This window comes from Lepidochelys kempii, chromosome 16 (assembly GCF_965140265.1).
Source record: "Lepidochelys kempii isolate rLepKem1 chromosome 16, rLepKem1.hap2, whole genome shotgun sequence".
Lineage (NCBI taxonomy): Eukaryota > Metazoa > Chordata > Testudines > Cheloniidae > Lepidochelys > Lepidochelys kempii.
In genome coordinates this window covers 3,586,815-3,603,418 of record NC_133271.1, presented here as the reverse complement: position 1 = coordinate 3,603,418, position 16,604 = coordinate 3,586,815, and the positions used below count along the sequence as shown (strand labels likewise).

At 49.1% G+C, this 16,604-nt stretch overlaps 1 protein-coding gene across 18 annotated transcripts in view; it reads left to right on the top strand.

Moving 5' to 3' along the window:
- Positions 1-16,604, top strand: part of LOC140899366 (uncharacterized) — a 66,951-nt gene that overhangs the window by 47,192 nt on the left and 3,155 nt on the right. For 13 of the 18 annotated variants that reach the window (XM_073314785.1, XM_073314789.1, XM_073314787.1 and 10 more), the window contains 4 exons: positions 1,313-1,426; positions 1,786-2,283; positions 14,768-14,866; positions 15,216-15,635. In XM_073314785.1, the coding sequence (XP_073170886.1) occupies positions 1,313-1,426; positions 1,786-2,283; positions 14,768-14,866; positions 15,216-15,635 (1,131 nt within the window). The remainder of the gene's footprint in view (positions 1-1,312; positions 1,427-1,785; positions 2,284-14,767; positions 14,867-15,215; positions 15,636-16,604) is intronic. The other 5 variants (XM_073314783.1, XM_073314800.1, XM_073314792.1 and 2 more) reach the window with 3 other exon arrangements.

The window sequence follows — 16,604 nt, the reverse complement described above, 5'->3', positions numbered from 1 at the left end:
CTCATCCTAGGTACTTCAGGAACTAACTGAGGCAATCTCAGCACCATTAACAATTATTTTTGAGGATTCATGGAGAACAGGTGAGATCCCAGAGGACTGGTGAAGGGCAAACATAGTACCTGTCTTTGAAAAGGGGAGCAAAGAGGACAAGAGAAATTATAGATCAGTCAGTCTATCATTGAGATCTGGAAAGATACTGGAACATATTTTTAAACTATCAGTTTGTCAGCACCTGGAGGATTATAGCATTATGATTACAGCATGGATTTGTCAAGAATAAATTATGCCAAACCAACCTAATTTCCTTTTTTGATAATGTTATTGGCCTAAGGTATTACAGGGAAGCAGCAGATTTGCCTTATCTTAATTTTACTACCTCCTTTGGCACAGACCCACATGCCATTCTCATAAGGAAACTAGGGAAATGGGGTCTAGATGAAATTATTATAATAATGGGTGCAAAATTGGTTGAAAGACTGTACTGTATCTTAATGTATTGCAAGGACAACTTAGCTTAGGTATTAGGAAGATAATTGTGACTACAAGAGTAGTTAAGCTCTGGAATAGGATTCCAAGGGAGATTGAGGAATCCCCATCATTGGAAGCTTTTAACAACAGTTTAGACAAATACCTCTCAGGGATGATCTAGGTTTCCTTGTTCCTGCCTCAGTGCATGGGCTGGATTAAATGACCTCTAGGAGTCCCTTCCAGCTCTACGTTTCTGTGATTCTATCATTCTATAACCTTCCTCATGCACTGGGGGATTATCATGTTCCTTTGCATTACACTTGACTCGCTATATTCCCTAACTTCTCAAAATGTGCTTTCCTGATCCCTAACATCCCTGACATGCTGCACTCAGTGATCATCTCACTCTTTCCCATTCCTTACTGTGCTGAGCCCCACTGCACTCAGTGATCTCCGCACTCTTTCCCATTCCTTACTGTGCTGAGCCCAGCAAGCTCATGCTCACCAGTCCCAGTTCCCCTATGACTGTCTCATTCCCTTGGGGTCTCTCTGTCAGTAAGAAGCAGTTCCAAGGTGACTTCCCCTTGGCTTTCAGTGATATGGAGTTACTTTCTCTGCATTTTAGGAGCCCCTTTGATGACAAGTGTCTGACTGTGTGCACGGCATCAGAGCAGTGGAGAGTTAATCTCATTATAAGCAGAGTGTCTGGCACCTTTGATCACTGGACAGTTAGCGCCAGAATTTCAGTGTTTTAAAATGAGCAGGGATTAAGAAAAGCCATGTTCTTTGTGACAAATATCCCATGAATTCACCTCATATTACTTGTTTTCTGTCATCTGAGCAGGGTTTCCAATTTCCAAACCTGAGGTCATGTCCCAGCTGGAAGCAGGGGAAGAACTGTGGGTCTCAGATCTCCAGGGCTCAGAGGAAAGAGAGATCCTGAAAGGAGCCTTCACAGGTGAGGAATCATTAGACCAAAGAAATACTGTTTGTGCCTGAAGGAAACAGCTACCAAGACCTTTTGAGCTCTCTGAGTTCAGTATTGTCTCCCAGCAGGTGTCATATAGTCAAGGCAGATATTGCTCATGCCTTCATACCCCTCCTGACTGACACATGGCAATAGCTCACTTCCTAACCTCCCTTCATCCTGAGTGTTGGGATGGGATGTGGAAAGAGAGTTCATTCCCTCCTCTCTCCCCTCTGGGGAGAGTTTGGGGGAATTCATTTCCTGATATTCCCCCCCATCTTTCCAGCACTTCCTTTGGTTTCCTATTCCCGTTTCCATCCCTGCCTCTGAGGTTTCTTTCTCTGTCCCAGGAGACGACGGGACAGTGAGTGAGAACAAGGAGGAGAATCCAGAGCAGGAAGATGCTGAGCACGTGGAACTGCACAGGGAATTATCTCGAAGAACTAAAGGAAACATGTCCTGGAGTCATGAGGAGAGGCAGCAGGGAAACCAGCTGGGGGAGAAAGTGGGCAAATCCATCAGTTGTGAGGAAAACGACCTCAAGGGAACTGCCACCCAGCAGAGAATCCTCAAGGGAGAGAGAAAAAACACATGCTCTGAATGTGGGAAAACCTTCCCTCGGCGCTCACACCTTATTATACATGAGAGAATCCACACGGGAGAGAGACCTTATGAATGCTGTGAATGCGGGAAAGCCTTCGCTCGACGCTCAACCCTTATCAGCCATCAGAGAACCCACACAGACGCAAGACCTTATGAGTGTTGTGAGTGTGGGAAAACCTTCACTCGGCACTCAGACCTTTTCAGACATCAGAGAATCCACACAGGCGTGAGCCCCAGTGAATGCTGTGAGTATAGAAAAAACGTTTTTCATAGAGAAGCCTTTATTAATCATTAGAGAATCTGCAAATGGCAGAGACCCTATGAATGTGAGTGTGGGAAAACTTTCATTGACCACTCAGACCTTAAGAGACATTAGATCAGGGGTGGGCACACTTTTTGGCCTGAGGGCCACATCGGGGTGCGAAAGTGTATGGAGGGCCAGGTAGGGAAGGCTGTGCCCCCAAACAGCCTGATCCCCATCCCCTATTCACCCCCTCCCACTTCCTTTCCCCTGACTGCCCCCATCCAAACCCCCCTGCTCCTTGACTGCCTGCTCACAGGACCTCCTGCTCCAACCCGCACCCATCAGGACCCCACCTGCTATCCACCCCCCCTGCTCCCTGTCCCTTGACTTCCCCTCCGCCGACCCCTAGCCACACCTCCGCCCCCTGATAGGCTCTCCCGGGACTCCCCACCCTATCCAGTCCCCCCTGTTCCCCATCCCCTGACCGCTCCCCCCGCAAACCTCCACCCCATCCAACTGCCCCCGATCCCTGTCCTCTGACTGCCCCCCAGGACTCCCTACCTTTTATCCAACCATGCCGCCCCCACCCCATTACCATGCCACTCAGCAGCAGCAGGAGCTTGTAGCCCCACTGCCCGGACAGAGCCAGCCACACTGTCCGCAGAGCGAGCTGAGGCTGCGGGGGAGGAGGGACAGCAGAGGAGGGGCTGGGGGCTAGCCTCCCCAGCCAGGAGCTCAAGGGCCTGGCAAGGACGGTCCCGCGGGCTGTAGTTTGCCCACCTCTGGATTAGATGATCCAAACAGCATGGACTCCCTATAGACGCTCTGAGTGTGGGAAAAGCTTCCATGAGAGGTCACACCTTATTTAGCATCAGAGAAGGCCAAAGGGAGATCAACACCATAAAAATCTTCTCTAGGGCTGATAATAAATAGGTTTTGTTCTTTAATATTCATTGTGGTCTCAGCTGCCCCAGGTGAGTGGTCCAGTTTTGCTTTTTGCAGCTTGCCCTCTGGTGTTATGCAGACCGGTGATCTGCTAGGTCACTCAAGTTCTTGACTCTGGGAGTCAGCCCTTACCCTGCTCTGCTGTGAGAACCCCCACTCAACCGCCACTCCTGGGCTGTTCACGCACAGCCTCTGGCATGTAAGCTGTTCCTTGGATTGTGCAACCGAATAACATTAGCTAATATCTCCGGTCCCAGACACAACCCTAGGAACATCCATCTTGCAGTGTCCAGTTATGTCTGCTGGACGCTGCATGCTTATATGAGTTCATCAATTTAACAAAGAAATTGATATTTACCAGGCTTGTTATCCCAAGGGGAATCTCTGACATGCTTCAAACCAAATGCACTGCTTCAGGTAGAATAAACAAATTTATTAACTACAAAGATAAATTGTAAGTGATTACAAGTCAAAGCATAACATGGAATCATAGAATATTAGGGTTGGAAGAGACCTCAGGAGGTCATCTAGTCCAATCCCCTGCTCAAAGCAGGACCAATACCAACTAAATCATCCCAGCCAAGGCTTTGTCAAGCCGGGCCTTAAAAACCTCTAAGGATGGAGATTCCACCACTTCCCTAGGTAACCCATTCCAGTGCTTCACCATCCTCCTAATGAAATAGTGTTTCTTAATATTCAACCTAGACCTTCCCCGCTGCAACTTGAGACCATTGCTTCTTGTTCTGTCATCTGCCATCACTGAGAACAGCCTCGCTCCATCCTCTTTGGAATCCCCCTTCAGGTGGCTGAAGGGTGCTACCAAATCCCCCATCACGCCTTTTCTGCAGATTAAATAAGCCCAGTTCCCTCAGCCTCTCCTCGTAAGTCATGTGCCCCAGCCCCCCTAATCATTTTTGTTGCCCTCGTGCCGCAAACCTATGCCAGTTAGTGACCCCCACAACTCGTGTCTACGTTGCCTGGGGGACGGACATCAAACTGAACGGTGTAGGATTTGCAAGGTGTTTAAGCCAAGGACAAGGAAAGAGAGAAACTTTCACCTAAAGCAGCTGTTGATGGGCCGCATTGCAGCTGCAGGGCCCGGAGCGCCCAACGCCAGCTCAGGCTTCCTTGGCGTGTAGTGCCCTGGAGCCATCAAGAGACCCGGCACTGGCTAAGTACCGTAAACTGTCGGCCCTGGAGTATAGTTACCCACACCGGGCCCCGGACAGCAGGGACCCTCAGGGGAACTGGCAACCCCAGTGGGGGCCGCCAGGCCATTGACCCTTCTGGACCCCCTCGGCCTATCAGGAGCGCCAAGGGACCCTGTCCAGGGCAAGTTACTCGGTGCAGTGGTCCCACTTGCCACACTGATGCCAGACGGTGCTGGAGGCAACAGTATCCAGGCCTCCACCATCCCCCCAGCATAGACCGGAGAGACCAGCACCGAGCCTGGTGCCGTCCTATGGACTCCTGACCCATCCTGAGCCGGAGGCCCCTCCCATGGGAAATGGGGAACAGGAGGACCAACCAGAGGAGGTCGAGCAGCAGCTAACCTCTTCATCTTCCCCTGATGGGGCGGTGGCGGGTACAGAGGTGCCCGGCCCTCCGCCGATAGACCATAGAACCCACCAGGAATTGCTGTGCAGGATCGCCCAAAACTTGGGGTTGCAGGCTGAGGAGGCGGTTGAGCAGCAGGACCCCATGGTGGACATTCTGAGCCCCGAAGGTCCAACCAGAATAGCGCTCCCGCTCATTAAGACCATTCAATCCAACTATAAGACTATATGGCAGACCCCGGCTTCCAGCGCTCCAACAGCTAAAGGAGTGGAGTGTAAATACTTTGCCCCATCTAAGGGCTATGAGTTCCTGTTCTGCCACCATGCTCCCTAGTGGTTTCAGCGGTAAATGAAAGGGAGCGCCATGGACAGCAGGCCCCGGCCCCAAAGGCCAAGGAGGCAAAACGCCTGGACCTTTTTGGCAGAAAGGTGTACTCATCTGGGGGCCTTCAGTTGAGGATTGCGAACCAGCAGGCCATCCTCAACAGGCACAATTTCAACTCCTGGGCGGCAGTAGGGAAGTTTAAGGACAACCTCCCCAAGGCTCATAACAGGAGTTCACGGCCCTGGTGGACGAGGCCAAGGCAGTAGCCAAGACCTCTCTCCAGGCCTCCCTGGATTCGGCAGACGCAGCGGCTGGAACAGTTGCGTTAGGGGTGGTCATGAGGCGCTCGGTGTGGCTCCAGGAGTCAGGCCTGCCACCCAAGGTCCAGAATACACTCCAGGACCTCCCCTTGGAAGGGTCCGGGCTCTTCTCGGACCAGACAGACACGAGGCTGCATAACCTCAAGGACTCACAAGCTACGCTCAAGTCATTGGGTATGCACATCCTAGCTACCCAGAGGAAGCCCTTTAAGCCGCAGCCTCCCCATCAACGCCAGTACCAGCCTCGCCGTAGGCATGAGCCTTACCGTAGGCGAGCCATGGATAACAGGCGACGGTGCAATAACAAGGATAACAATAATGTGCCAGGCCAGAACCAAGACCAGCACAAACCCCAGCCGGGCACTAAGCCAGGCTTTTGAAGGTGCACTCGAGGACAGTGTACCAGACCAGTCACTGGATCCGTCCCTTTGTTTCCCGAACCACCCGTTTCTCCTGTGCGTGGTCCACCATTACGTCAGACTGCTGGATCTTACACACGGTGTAGAACGGGTACTCACTACAGTTCGCCTCCCTCCCCCCCTCCCAGCCCCCTTCCCTGTCCCTCTTCAGGGACCCCTCTCACTAGAGAAGGAAGTCCGCTCGTTGCTAGCGGTGGGGCCGGTAGAGGCGGTGCCACACAGCCTAAGGGGGAAGGGGTTCTACTCCCCGTACTTCTTCATTCCCAAAGCCAAAGGGAGTCTTTGCCCCATCCTAGACCTGAGCGGGCTCAACAAATTCCTGGTCAAGGCCCTGTTCCGCATGGTCTCTCTGGGCACCATCATCCCTTCCCTGGATCTGGGGGACTGGTACGCCGCCCTCGACATGAAGGACACGTACTTTCATATTGCCACCACCCAGCACATCGGCGGGTCCTATGCTTCACCGTGGGCCGAGAACATTACCAGTTTGCAGTTCTGCTGTTTGGTCTAACCGCGGCCCCGAGGGTGTTCACGAAGTGCATGGCAGTGGTGGTGGCCTTCTTTTAGAGACAGAGAATCCGGGTGTACCTGTACCTCGACGACTGGCTCCTGGCAGGCCGATCCAAGGCAGAAGTGCGTGGCCATGTGGAGGTAGCCCTGAGATTGTTCCGCGAGCTGGCACTCCTGGTCAACGTCCCCAAGTCCACGCTTGTACTCACGCAGAGAGTGGAATTCATAGGGGTGGTCTTGAACGCAGTGCAGGCCAGGGCAAGCCTTCCGGTATCCTGATTCCAAGCTATCCAGCAAGTGGTGGCCTCCCTGCGCCAGTTTCCAACGACAACGGCCAGGTGCTGCTTGCGGCTGCTGGGCCACATGGCAGCATGCACGCACCTGGTCAGGCATGCCAGACTGAGGTTCAGGACTCTGCAGGCGTGGCTCGCTCAGGTGTACCGCCCAGGCAGGGACCCCCTGGACTTGGTAGCGACAGCCCCCAGGGATGTGCTGGATTCCCTGCTTTGGTGGTGGCAGTCCCAGCCTGTGGTTTCCAAAGGCATCCCCTTTGCCGCCCCACAACCGAACCTGACTCTGGTGACGGACGCAACAGGCCACAGATGGGGGGGGGGGGGGCTCACCTGGGGGACCTCATGATGCAGGGGTTGTGGTCCGGAGCAAAGCGGTCGCTCCATATCAATGTGAAGCAGCTCAGGGCAGTTTGTCTCACCTGCCAGACCTTTCATGCCACTCTGAGTGGTCACAGCGTGACAGTTCTGACAGACAACACTACTGCCATGTTCTATATAAACAAACAGGGCGGGGCTCATTCCTCGCCACTCTGTCTCGAGGCTCTCCTCCTCTGGGACCTTTGCATAGCCCATGCAATTCACCTTGAGGCGTCCTATCTCCTGGGGGTACGAAATGAGCTGGTGGACTCCCTCAGCACGTGGTACCGCAAGCACGAGTGGACACTCAGGGCGGACGTCGTGCTTTCGCTCTTCAGCAGGTGGGGGTTTCCCCAGGTAGACCTGTTTGCCACCAGGGCCAACACCCAGTGCCCGCATTTCTGCTCGTTCTTGGGCTCGCTCGCGGACGCGTTTGCAATCCCGTGGAGGGGGGGCTTGATGTATGCCTTTCCCCCCGCTCCCCTTGGTGCACAAGGTCCTACTCAAGATGCGCAGGGACAGGGCGGCGGTGATCCTCATCGCCCCAGCCTGGGCCCGCCAGCACTGGTACACATCGCTCCTAGAGCTGTCAATGACGGCCCGGGTAGTCCTGCCCTTACACTGGGACCTCATTACACAGGACGGCGGGGGGCTTCTCCATCCCGACCTACAGTCACTGCACCTGACGGCATGGGGGCTCTGTGGCTAAACGCCCTGGAGAGCCAGTGTTCCCTTCCAGTGCAGCAGATTCTGCTTGGCAGTAGGAAACCCTTTACCAGGGCGGCCTATATGGCCAAGTGGAAAAGGTTCTCGTGTTGCTGTGAACCCCGATAGGTGCAGCTGTGCCAGGCCCCGGTGCAGGCCATCCTGGAGTATCTCCTGCACCTCAAGCAGCAAGGGCTAGCCCCGTCCTCACTCAGAGTGCACCTGGTGGCCATCTCCATCTTCCATCCGGGGTTCTCGGTGGGCTCAGTGTTTTCCCACCCAACGGACGGTTCCTTAAAGGGTTGGAGAGGGTGTTCCCATACTCCCTCCCACCAGTTCCTCCATGGAACCTTAACCTGGTCCTCTCTAAGCTCATGGGACCCCCTTTCGAGCTCCTTGCTTCCTGTTCTCTCCTTCACCTTTCCTGGAAGGTGGCATTTCTGGTTGCCATTACCTCGGCCAGAAGGGTGCCCGAACTGAGGGCCCTCACCTCTGAGCCACCATATGCAGTATTTCACAAGGACAAGGTGTAGCTCCGGCCGCACCCCAAGTTCCTCCCTAAGGTGGTGTCCCAATTCCGTCTGGGCCAGGACATTTGTCTGCTGGTGTTCTTTCCAAAACCCCATATGGACCCGAGTTACTGCGGCTTGCACACTCTGGATGTGCGTCGAGCGCTGGCGTTCTATTTGGAGCGCACCAAGCCCTTTCGCAAATCCACGCAGCTGTTTGTGGCTGTAGCCAAGAGGATGAAAGGCCTCCCAGTGTCGGCGCAGTGGATTTAGTCTTGGATTACAAGCTGCATCCGGGTGTGCTATGAGCTCGCAGGTGTTCCAGCCCCGGCGGTCACGGCCCACTCAACCAGGGCGCAAGCGACTTCCACAGTCTTCCTGGCACAGGTCCCGATCTAGGAGATCTGCAGAGCAGCCACCTGGTCCTCGGTGCTCACCTTCACGGCCCACTACACATTAATCAGCAGGCCAGAGAGGACACGGCGGTTGGCAGAGCAGTCTTCCAAGCAGTTGTTCCGTGACTCCTACCGTCCTCCAAAGGTAAGCTTGTGATTCACCTAATGTGGGTTGGACGTGAACTAGCACTTGAAGAATAAAAAACAGTTACTTACTTCTTGTAACTGTTCTTCAAGATGTGTTGTTCACATCCATTCCAGCACCCACCCTCCTACCCCTCTGTCGGAGTCGCAGGCAAGAAGGAATTGGAGGGGGTCAGGCTGGTGGAGGTATATATGCACGGTGCAGTGGCTCCACTCGGGGGCCCCGCCAGCCCGACAAGAGCCGCTAAGGGAAAATTTTCCAACGCTCATCCACGTGGCGCGCACACACCTAATGTGGAATGCACGTGAACAACACATCTCGAAGAACAGTTACGAGAAAGTAAATAACCATTTTTTCTCCCTCTCCCAGACTGGGCCATTAGCTTCCATACCCAGCATATCTGCTCTGCTTACCCCGCACGTCAGGCTGAGTGTGGACACCTTTGGGAGTCTGGGATGAGTGGTGTGCAGTGACACTAAACACCACTTGAGTTTGAAGAAGGCTGTTTTACTTTGCAGCAGAGCAACAAGAAAAGAGTAAAAGGATTTTAAAATAACAAAGTCTTCACACCTGTGTCTTACCTAAATACTTTCCATCCCCCAATGGCCACCAAGGCAAGTCTAAGTTCTTCAGGCACCCCTGTGGAATCGTGTTGATGGTCTCTCTCACCAAACAATCACCTGAACAGCCATGCCCCTCCCCTTTAACTGCTCCAGTCAGTTTGATCTTCTGGTCCTGTTTGTCTAAGCCAGGTTGGAGCTAAGACATAGAATATTCAAAGCTAATCATTCTGACATAGTCTCTTCATAATCCTTAAGGGTTTACCATGTTGTGACTCATGTTTAGCCATTCTTCTTCCCTTTCTGCTTCTTTTCCTTACCCCCCTTTTAAAGTAAACCAAAATATTAGGGCAATCAAGCAATTTAAAAAATAAATCGTGATCAATTGCACGATATATTGCTCTGTTAAATAATAGAATACCATTTATTTAAATATTTTTGGATGTTTTTCTACTTTTTCAAATATATTGATTTCAGTTACAACACAGAATACAAAGTGTAAAGTGCTCACTTTATATTTATTTTTCATTATAAATATTTGCACTGTAAAACACAGAAGAAATAATATTTTTCAGTTCACCTAATACAAGCACTGTAGTGCAATCTCTTTATCATGAAAGTTGAACTTAAGAATGTAGAATTATATACCAAAAAAACCTGCATTCAAAAATAAAACAATGTAAAAGTTTAGAGCCTGTAAGTCCAATCAGTCCTACTTCTTGTTCAGCCAACTGTTCAGACAAACAACTTTGTTTACATTTGATCATGCTGATCATGCTGCCTGTTTCGTGTTTACAATGTCACTTGAAAGTGAGAATAGGCATTTGCATGGCACTCTTGTAGACAGCGTCGCAAGATATTTACATGCCAGATGTGCTAAAGATTCATATATCCCTTGATGCTTCAACCACCATTCCAGAGGACATGCATCCATGCTGATGTTAGAATCATACAATATCAGGGTTGGAAGGGACCTCAGGAGGTCATCTAGTGCAACCCCCTGCTCAAAGCAGGACCAATCCCCAACTAAATCATCCCAGCCAGGGCTTTGTAAAGCCTGAACTTAAAAACTTCTAAGGAAGGAGATTCCACCATCTCCCTAGGTAACACATTCCAGTGCTTCACCACCCTCCTAGTGAAAAAGTTTTTCCTAATATCCAACTTAAACCTCCCCCACTGCAACTTGAGACCATTACTCCTTGTTCTGTCATCTGGTACCACTGGAACAATCTAGATCCATCCTCTTTGGAACCCCCTTTCAGGTAGTTGAAAGCAGCTATCAAATCCCCCTTCATTCTTCTCTTCTGCAGATTAAACAATCCCAGTTCCCTCAGCCTCTCCTCATAAGTCATGTGTTCCAGTCCTCTAATCATTTTTGTTGCCCTCCGCTGGACACTTTCCAATTTTTCCACATCCTTCTTGTAGTGTGGGGTCCAAAACTGGACACAGTACTCCAGATGAGGCCTCACCAATTTCGAATAGAGGGGAACAATCATGTCCCTCAATCTTCTGGCAATGCCCCTACTTATACAGCCCAAAATGCCGTTAGCCTTCTTGGCAACAACGGCACACTATTGACTCATATCCAGCTTCTCGTCCACTCTAACCCCTAGGTCCTTTTCTGCAGAACTGCTGCCTAGCCATTCGGTCCCTAATGTGTAGCAGTACATGGGATTCTTCCGTCCTGAGTGCAGGACTCTTCACTTGTCCTTGTTGAACCTCATCAGATTTCTTTTGGCCCAGTTCTCTCATTTGTCTAGGTCCCTCTGTATCCTATCCCTACCCTCCAGCGTATCTACCACTTTTCCCAGTTTAGTGTCATCTGCAAACTTGCTGAGGGTGCAATCCACGCCATCCTCCAGATCATTAATGAAGATATTGAACAAAACCGGCCCCAGGACTGACCCTAAGGGCATTCCACTTGATGATGGGTTCTGCTTGATAACGATCCAAAGCTGTGCGGACCGACGCATGTTCATTTTCATCATCCGAGAAAGATGCCACCAGCAGAAGGTTGAATTTCCCTTTTTGGTGGTTTGGGTTCTGTAGTTTTTGCATCAGAGTGTTGCTCTTTTAAGACTTCTGAAAGCATGCTCCACACCTCGTCCCTCTCAGATTTGGGAAGGCACTTCAGATTCTTAAATCTTGTGGGAAGTGCTGTAGCTATCTTTAGTAATTTCACAATTGTATCTTTTGTCAAATTTGCAGTGGAATTGTTCTTAAAATGAACAACACGTGCTGGGTCGTCATCCAAGACTGCTATAACATGAAATATATGGCAGAACATGGGTAAAACAGAGCAGGAGACATACAATTCTCCCCCAAGGAGTTCAGGCACAAATTTAATTAATGCGTACATTTTTTAATGAGCGTCATCAGCATGGAAGCATGTCATCTGGAACGATGGCCGAAGCATGAAGATACATATGAATCTTTAGTGTATCTGGCATGTAAATATCTTGCGACGCCAGCTACAACAGTGCCATGTGAATGCCTGTTCTCACCTTGAGGTGACATTGTAATTAAGAAGTGGGCAGTATTATCTCCTGTAAATGTAAACAAACTTATTTGTCTTAGTGATTGGCTGAACAAGAAGTAGGACTGAGTGGACTTGTAGGCTCTAAAGTTTTATGTTGATTTGTTTTTGAGTGCAGTTATGTGATGAAAAAAACCTACATTTGTAAGTTGCACTTTCATGATAAAGAGATTGCACTACAGTACTTATATGAGGTGAACTAAAAAATACTATTTCTTTTGTTTATCATTTTGCAGTGCAAATATTTGTAATAAAAAATAATATAAAGTGAGCACTGTACACTATGTATTCTATGTTGTTATTGAAATCAATATATTTGAAAATGTAGAAAAACATCCAAAAATATTTAATAAATTTCAGTTGGTATTCTGTTGTTCAACAGTGCGATTAATCGTGATTAATTTTTTTGAGTTCATCGCGTGAGTTAACTGCGATTAATTGACAGCTCTACAAAATATTCATACAGTAAATATCCCAGTATCCAGGACACCTGCCAGTACTCATCATTATTACAGAGCAACTCCAACGTAGGGGGGTTTGGAGAAATAGGACTAAGGACTTGTCTACTCTTCAAACGCTATAGCAGCACAGCCGCAGGACTGCAGCTGCACCACATTAGCACTTCAGTGTTGACATTAACGATAGCGAGGGGGAGGGATTCTCGTAGTTAATTGCCGTAGTTAATTGCCATAGTTAATTCACCTCCCCAGGAAGTGCTAGCTAGGTTGATAGAAGAATTCTTCCGTTTCTGTAGTGCGGTCTACACTGGGGTTAGGTCGGCTTAATTATGTTACTCAGGGGTATGGAGTTTTCACCCCCACACACACCAGAGCAATGTATCAGCTTAACATCTGAGTGGCCTAAGGGACACCTGGTAAGTGGGGAAGGTGGGGTTAGTAGGGGAAAGGGAGGGGTGGTTTTGGGGATCTAGAGCTGCAGGGGATCCCAACCTGTTGAAAGAATCCCTGCCCAGTCCCCGTTCATGTAGAGCCTGCTCTCCATTCTAATTAGAATCCACTTTTACTTTATTTTACAAATTTTCAAATATTATGTTTCTCATTCTTCTCTCTCCAATGTTCAGTCCCTACCACCATGACACACACCTCCCCCGTCTTCCCTACAAATTGTCACCCTAGCCACTGTTCCTGATTCCTTACATTCCTGCCAGACATAAGGTGACTCTTTACCTGGTGATGTACTAGCTTGGTAATGAAACTTCTGTGGGAATTGAGGGTCTCGCTCCCCCCTCACTACCTGCAGCAGCCACAGTCTCTCTTCCCTGCAGGCTCTTTGGATAGTTGAGGCAGTTGCTCCTGAGATCACATGGTGTTAATCTTACTTTTCATATTCTCTTTTCCAGAGGAATTAGTCTGTTGCTACTGACTTATAATATGTAATTCCCCAACCTCATCCTAAGTACTTCAGGAACTAACTGAGGCAGTCTCAGCACCATTAGCAATTATCTTTGAGAACTCTTGGAGGACTGGTTAAGGACAAATACAGGACCTGTCTTTTAGAAGGGGAACAAAGTGGACCAGAGGAATTACAGATCACTCAGCCTAATTCTGCTGTAAAAATATTGGACCATATTATGAAGCAATCAGTTTGTAAGCACCTGGAGGATAATAGCATTATGGGCAATAGTTAGCATGGATTTCTCAAGAACAAATCATATCAAACCAACCTATTTTCCTTCTTTGACAGTGTTACTGGCCTAGGGTATTACAGGGAAGCAGCAGATTTGCTAGATCTTAATTTTAGTATGTCCTTTGACACAGTCCCACGTGCCATTCTCATAGGGAAACTAGGGAAATCTGGTCTAGATAAAATTATTATGAAGTGGGTATAAAACTGGTTGAAAGACCGTACTATATCTTAATGTGCAGTAAGGGTGATTTAGGTTACATATTGGGGAGGGGAGGGGGACTACAAAGGTAGTAAAGCTCTTGAATAGGATTCCAGGTTCTGGAATCCCCACCATTGGAAACTTTTAAGAACTGCTTAGACAAATACCTCCCAGGGATGGTCTAGGTTTCTTTGTTCCTGCCTCAGTGAATGGGCTGGATTAAATGACCTTTTGGAGTCCCTTCCAGCCCCACATTTCTGAGATTCTATCATTCTATAACCTTCCCCATGCACTGGGGGATTATCATGCTCCTTTCCATTACACCTGACTCGCTATATTCCCTAACTTCTCAAAATGTGTTTTCCTGATCCCTAACACCCCTGACATAGAATATCAGGTTAGGAAGGGACCTCAGGAGGTCATCTAGTCCACCACCCTGATCAAAGCAGGACCAATCCCCAATTTTTGCCCCAGATCCCTAAATGGCCCACCTCAAGGACTGAACTCACAATTCTGGGTTTAGCAGGCCAGTGCTCAAACCACTGAGCTATCCTTCCCCCTCCCACACATGCTGCACTCAGTGATCTCCCCACTCCTTCCCATTCCTCACTATGCTGAGCCCTGCTGCACTCAGTGATCTTCTCACTCCTTCCTGTTCTTTACTATCCTGAGCCCTGCTGAACTCAGTGATCTCCCCACTCCTCCCTATTTATTACTATGCCAAGCCCCGCAACCCCATGCTCACCAGTCCCAGTTCCCCTATGACCATCTCATTCCCTTGGGGCGGTCTCTGTTGGTAAGAAGCAGTTCCAAGGTGACTTCCCTTTGGCTTTCTGTGATACTTCTGAGTTACTTCTCTGGGTTTTAGGAGCCCCATTGATGAGGAGTGTCTGGCTGTGTGTGCGCCAGCAGAGTGGTGGGTAGTAAATCCCCTTATAAGCAGAGTGTCTGATATCTTTGTACACCTGGAGAGCTGGCTCGAGATTTTCAGTGCTTTAAAATGAGCAGGGGCTTTTAAAAGGCCATGAATTCACCTGATCTCACTTGTTTTCTTTCATCTCCAGTCTCCAGACCTGAGGTGATGCTGGAAGGAGGGGGAGAGCTGTGGGTCTCAGATCTCCAAGGCTCAGAGAAAAGAGAGATCCCGAGAGGAACCTGCCCAGGTGAGGAATCATTAGACCAACTCAAATACTGTCTGTGCCTAGAGGACACAGCTGGGATTCCCTACCAAGACCTTGAGAGCTCTTTGAGTTCTGGATTGTCCCCTAGCAGGTGTCATGTCCTCAGAGCAGCTATTGCTGACATCTGCCAATAACTCAATTCCTAACCTACCTTCATCCTGATCATTGGATTTGGATCTCAGACAAGAGTTGATCCCCTCCCCTCCCCACCCCCTCTGGGGAAGAATTTGGGGGAATTCATTTCCTGATCTTTCCCCCCATTTCTCCAGCACTTCCTTTGGCTTTCTCTCCCCCTTTCCGTCCCTGCTTCTGAGGTTCCTCTTGGTCCTAGCAGGTGATGGGATTGTGAGTGGAAACATGGAGCAGAATCCACAGAAGGAAGATGCTGAGCACATGGGACTGCGCAGGGGATTATCACATGGAACTAAAGGGAACATGTCCAAGAGTTGTGAAGAGAGGCAGCAGGGAAACCACTCAGGGGAGAAAGAGGGTAAATCCATTAGTTGTGAGGAAAATCACATGGACCTCAAGGAAACGACTGCCCAGCAGAGACTCTTCAAGGGAGAGAGAGAAAACATATGCTCTGAATGTGGGAAAACCTTCCATCGGCGCTTAAATCTTATTTTGCATGAGAGAATCCACACAGGAGAGAGACCCTATGAATGCTGTGAATGCGGGAAAGCCTTTACTCGACGCCCAAACCTCATTAGACATCGGAGAATCCACACAGGTGCGAACCCGAGTGAATTCTGTGAGTATAGAGAAAACATGTCTGATAGAGAAACCTTTATTAATCAGTAGAGAATCCACAAAGGGCAGAGTGTGGGAAAACTTTCATTTACCACTCAGACCTTAGGAGACATTAGATGATTGAGACAGCATAGACTCCCCAGAGAGACTCTGAGTGTGGGAAAAGCTTCCATGAGAGGTCACACCTTATTTAGCATCAGAGAAGGCCAAAGGGAGATGAACACCATAAAAACCTTCGCTAGGGCTGACAGAAAATAGGTTTTGTTCTTTAATATTTTTGCTAATTCGCACATGTGGCCCTTGAGGCTGTTAGAGCCATTTACTTCATTGTTATCTCAGCTCCCCCAAGTGAATGGTCCAGTTTTGCTTCTTGTAGCTTGCCTTTCTTTGGGGTGAATCCCCAAAGATCCTTTCTATCAACTGCTTTGCTCTGAGTCAGAGGCATATGAGTCCCTGTTACTAGGAATGCACGTCAGCCCTAGGTGGGGGAAACAGAAGTAACGTCAGTTAGATTCACTGTGGTAAAATCTACCTGGGCCTTGTCTCCATTAGCTCCTGGGCCTTGTCTCCATTAGTTTTTGTAGTGAGCTAGCTTCAGTGAGCTATCCAGATGGAAAATCACTATGTTTGCTATACTGGCATGGCCCAAGTATATTAGTCTGCATTAGCCAGTATATTTTCCCTTGACCTGTCCTAATGTATTCCACATTTCCTAGTCTAGACAAACCATTATCATGATGCTAAAACTTTTGCAAATAATGCAACTCAATAATAATGAGGCAGCAGTGAGTGAAGCAGGTGTCAGTGGATCAGAGGACAATGCAATGGGAAAATCTGTGGTCCTGATTCTGAGTCATCAGATGAAACCTGCTCTAGAATCTCAATCTATCTGAAACGGAAAAATGTTTTATATCTCTGGTAGATTTTTCTCTTTCCTAAAGGCTGTTTGGTCACACAACTGGATATTCGT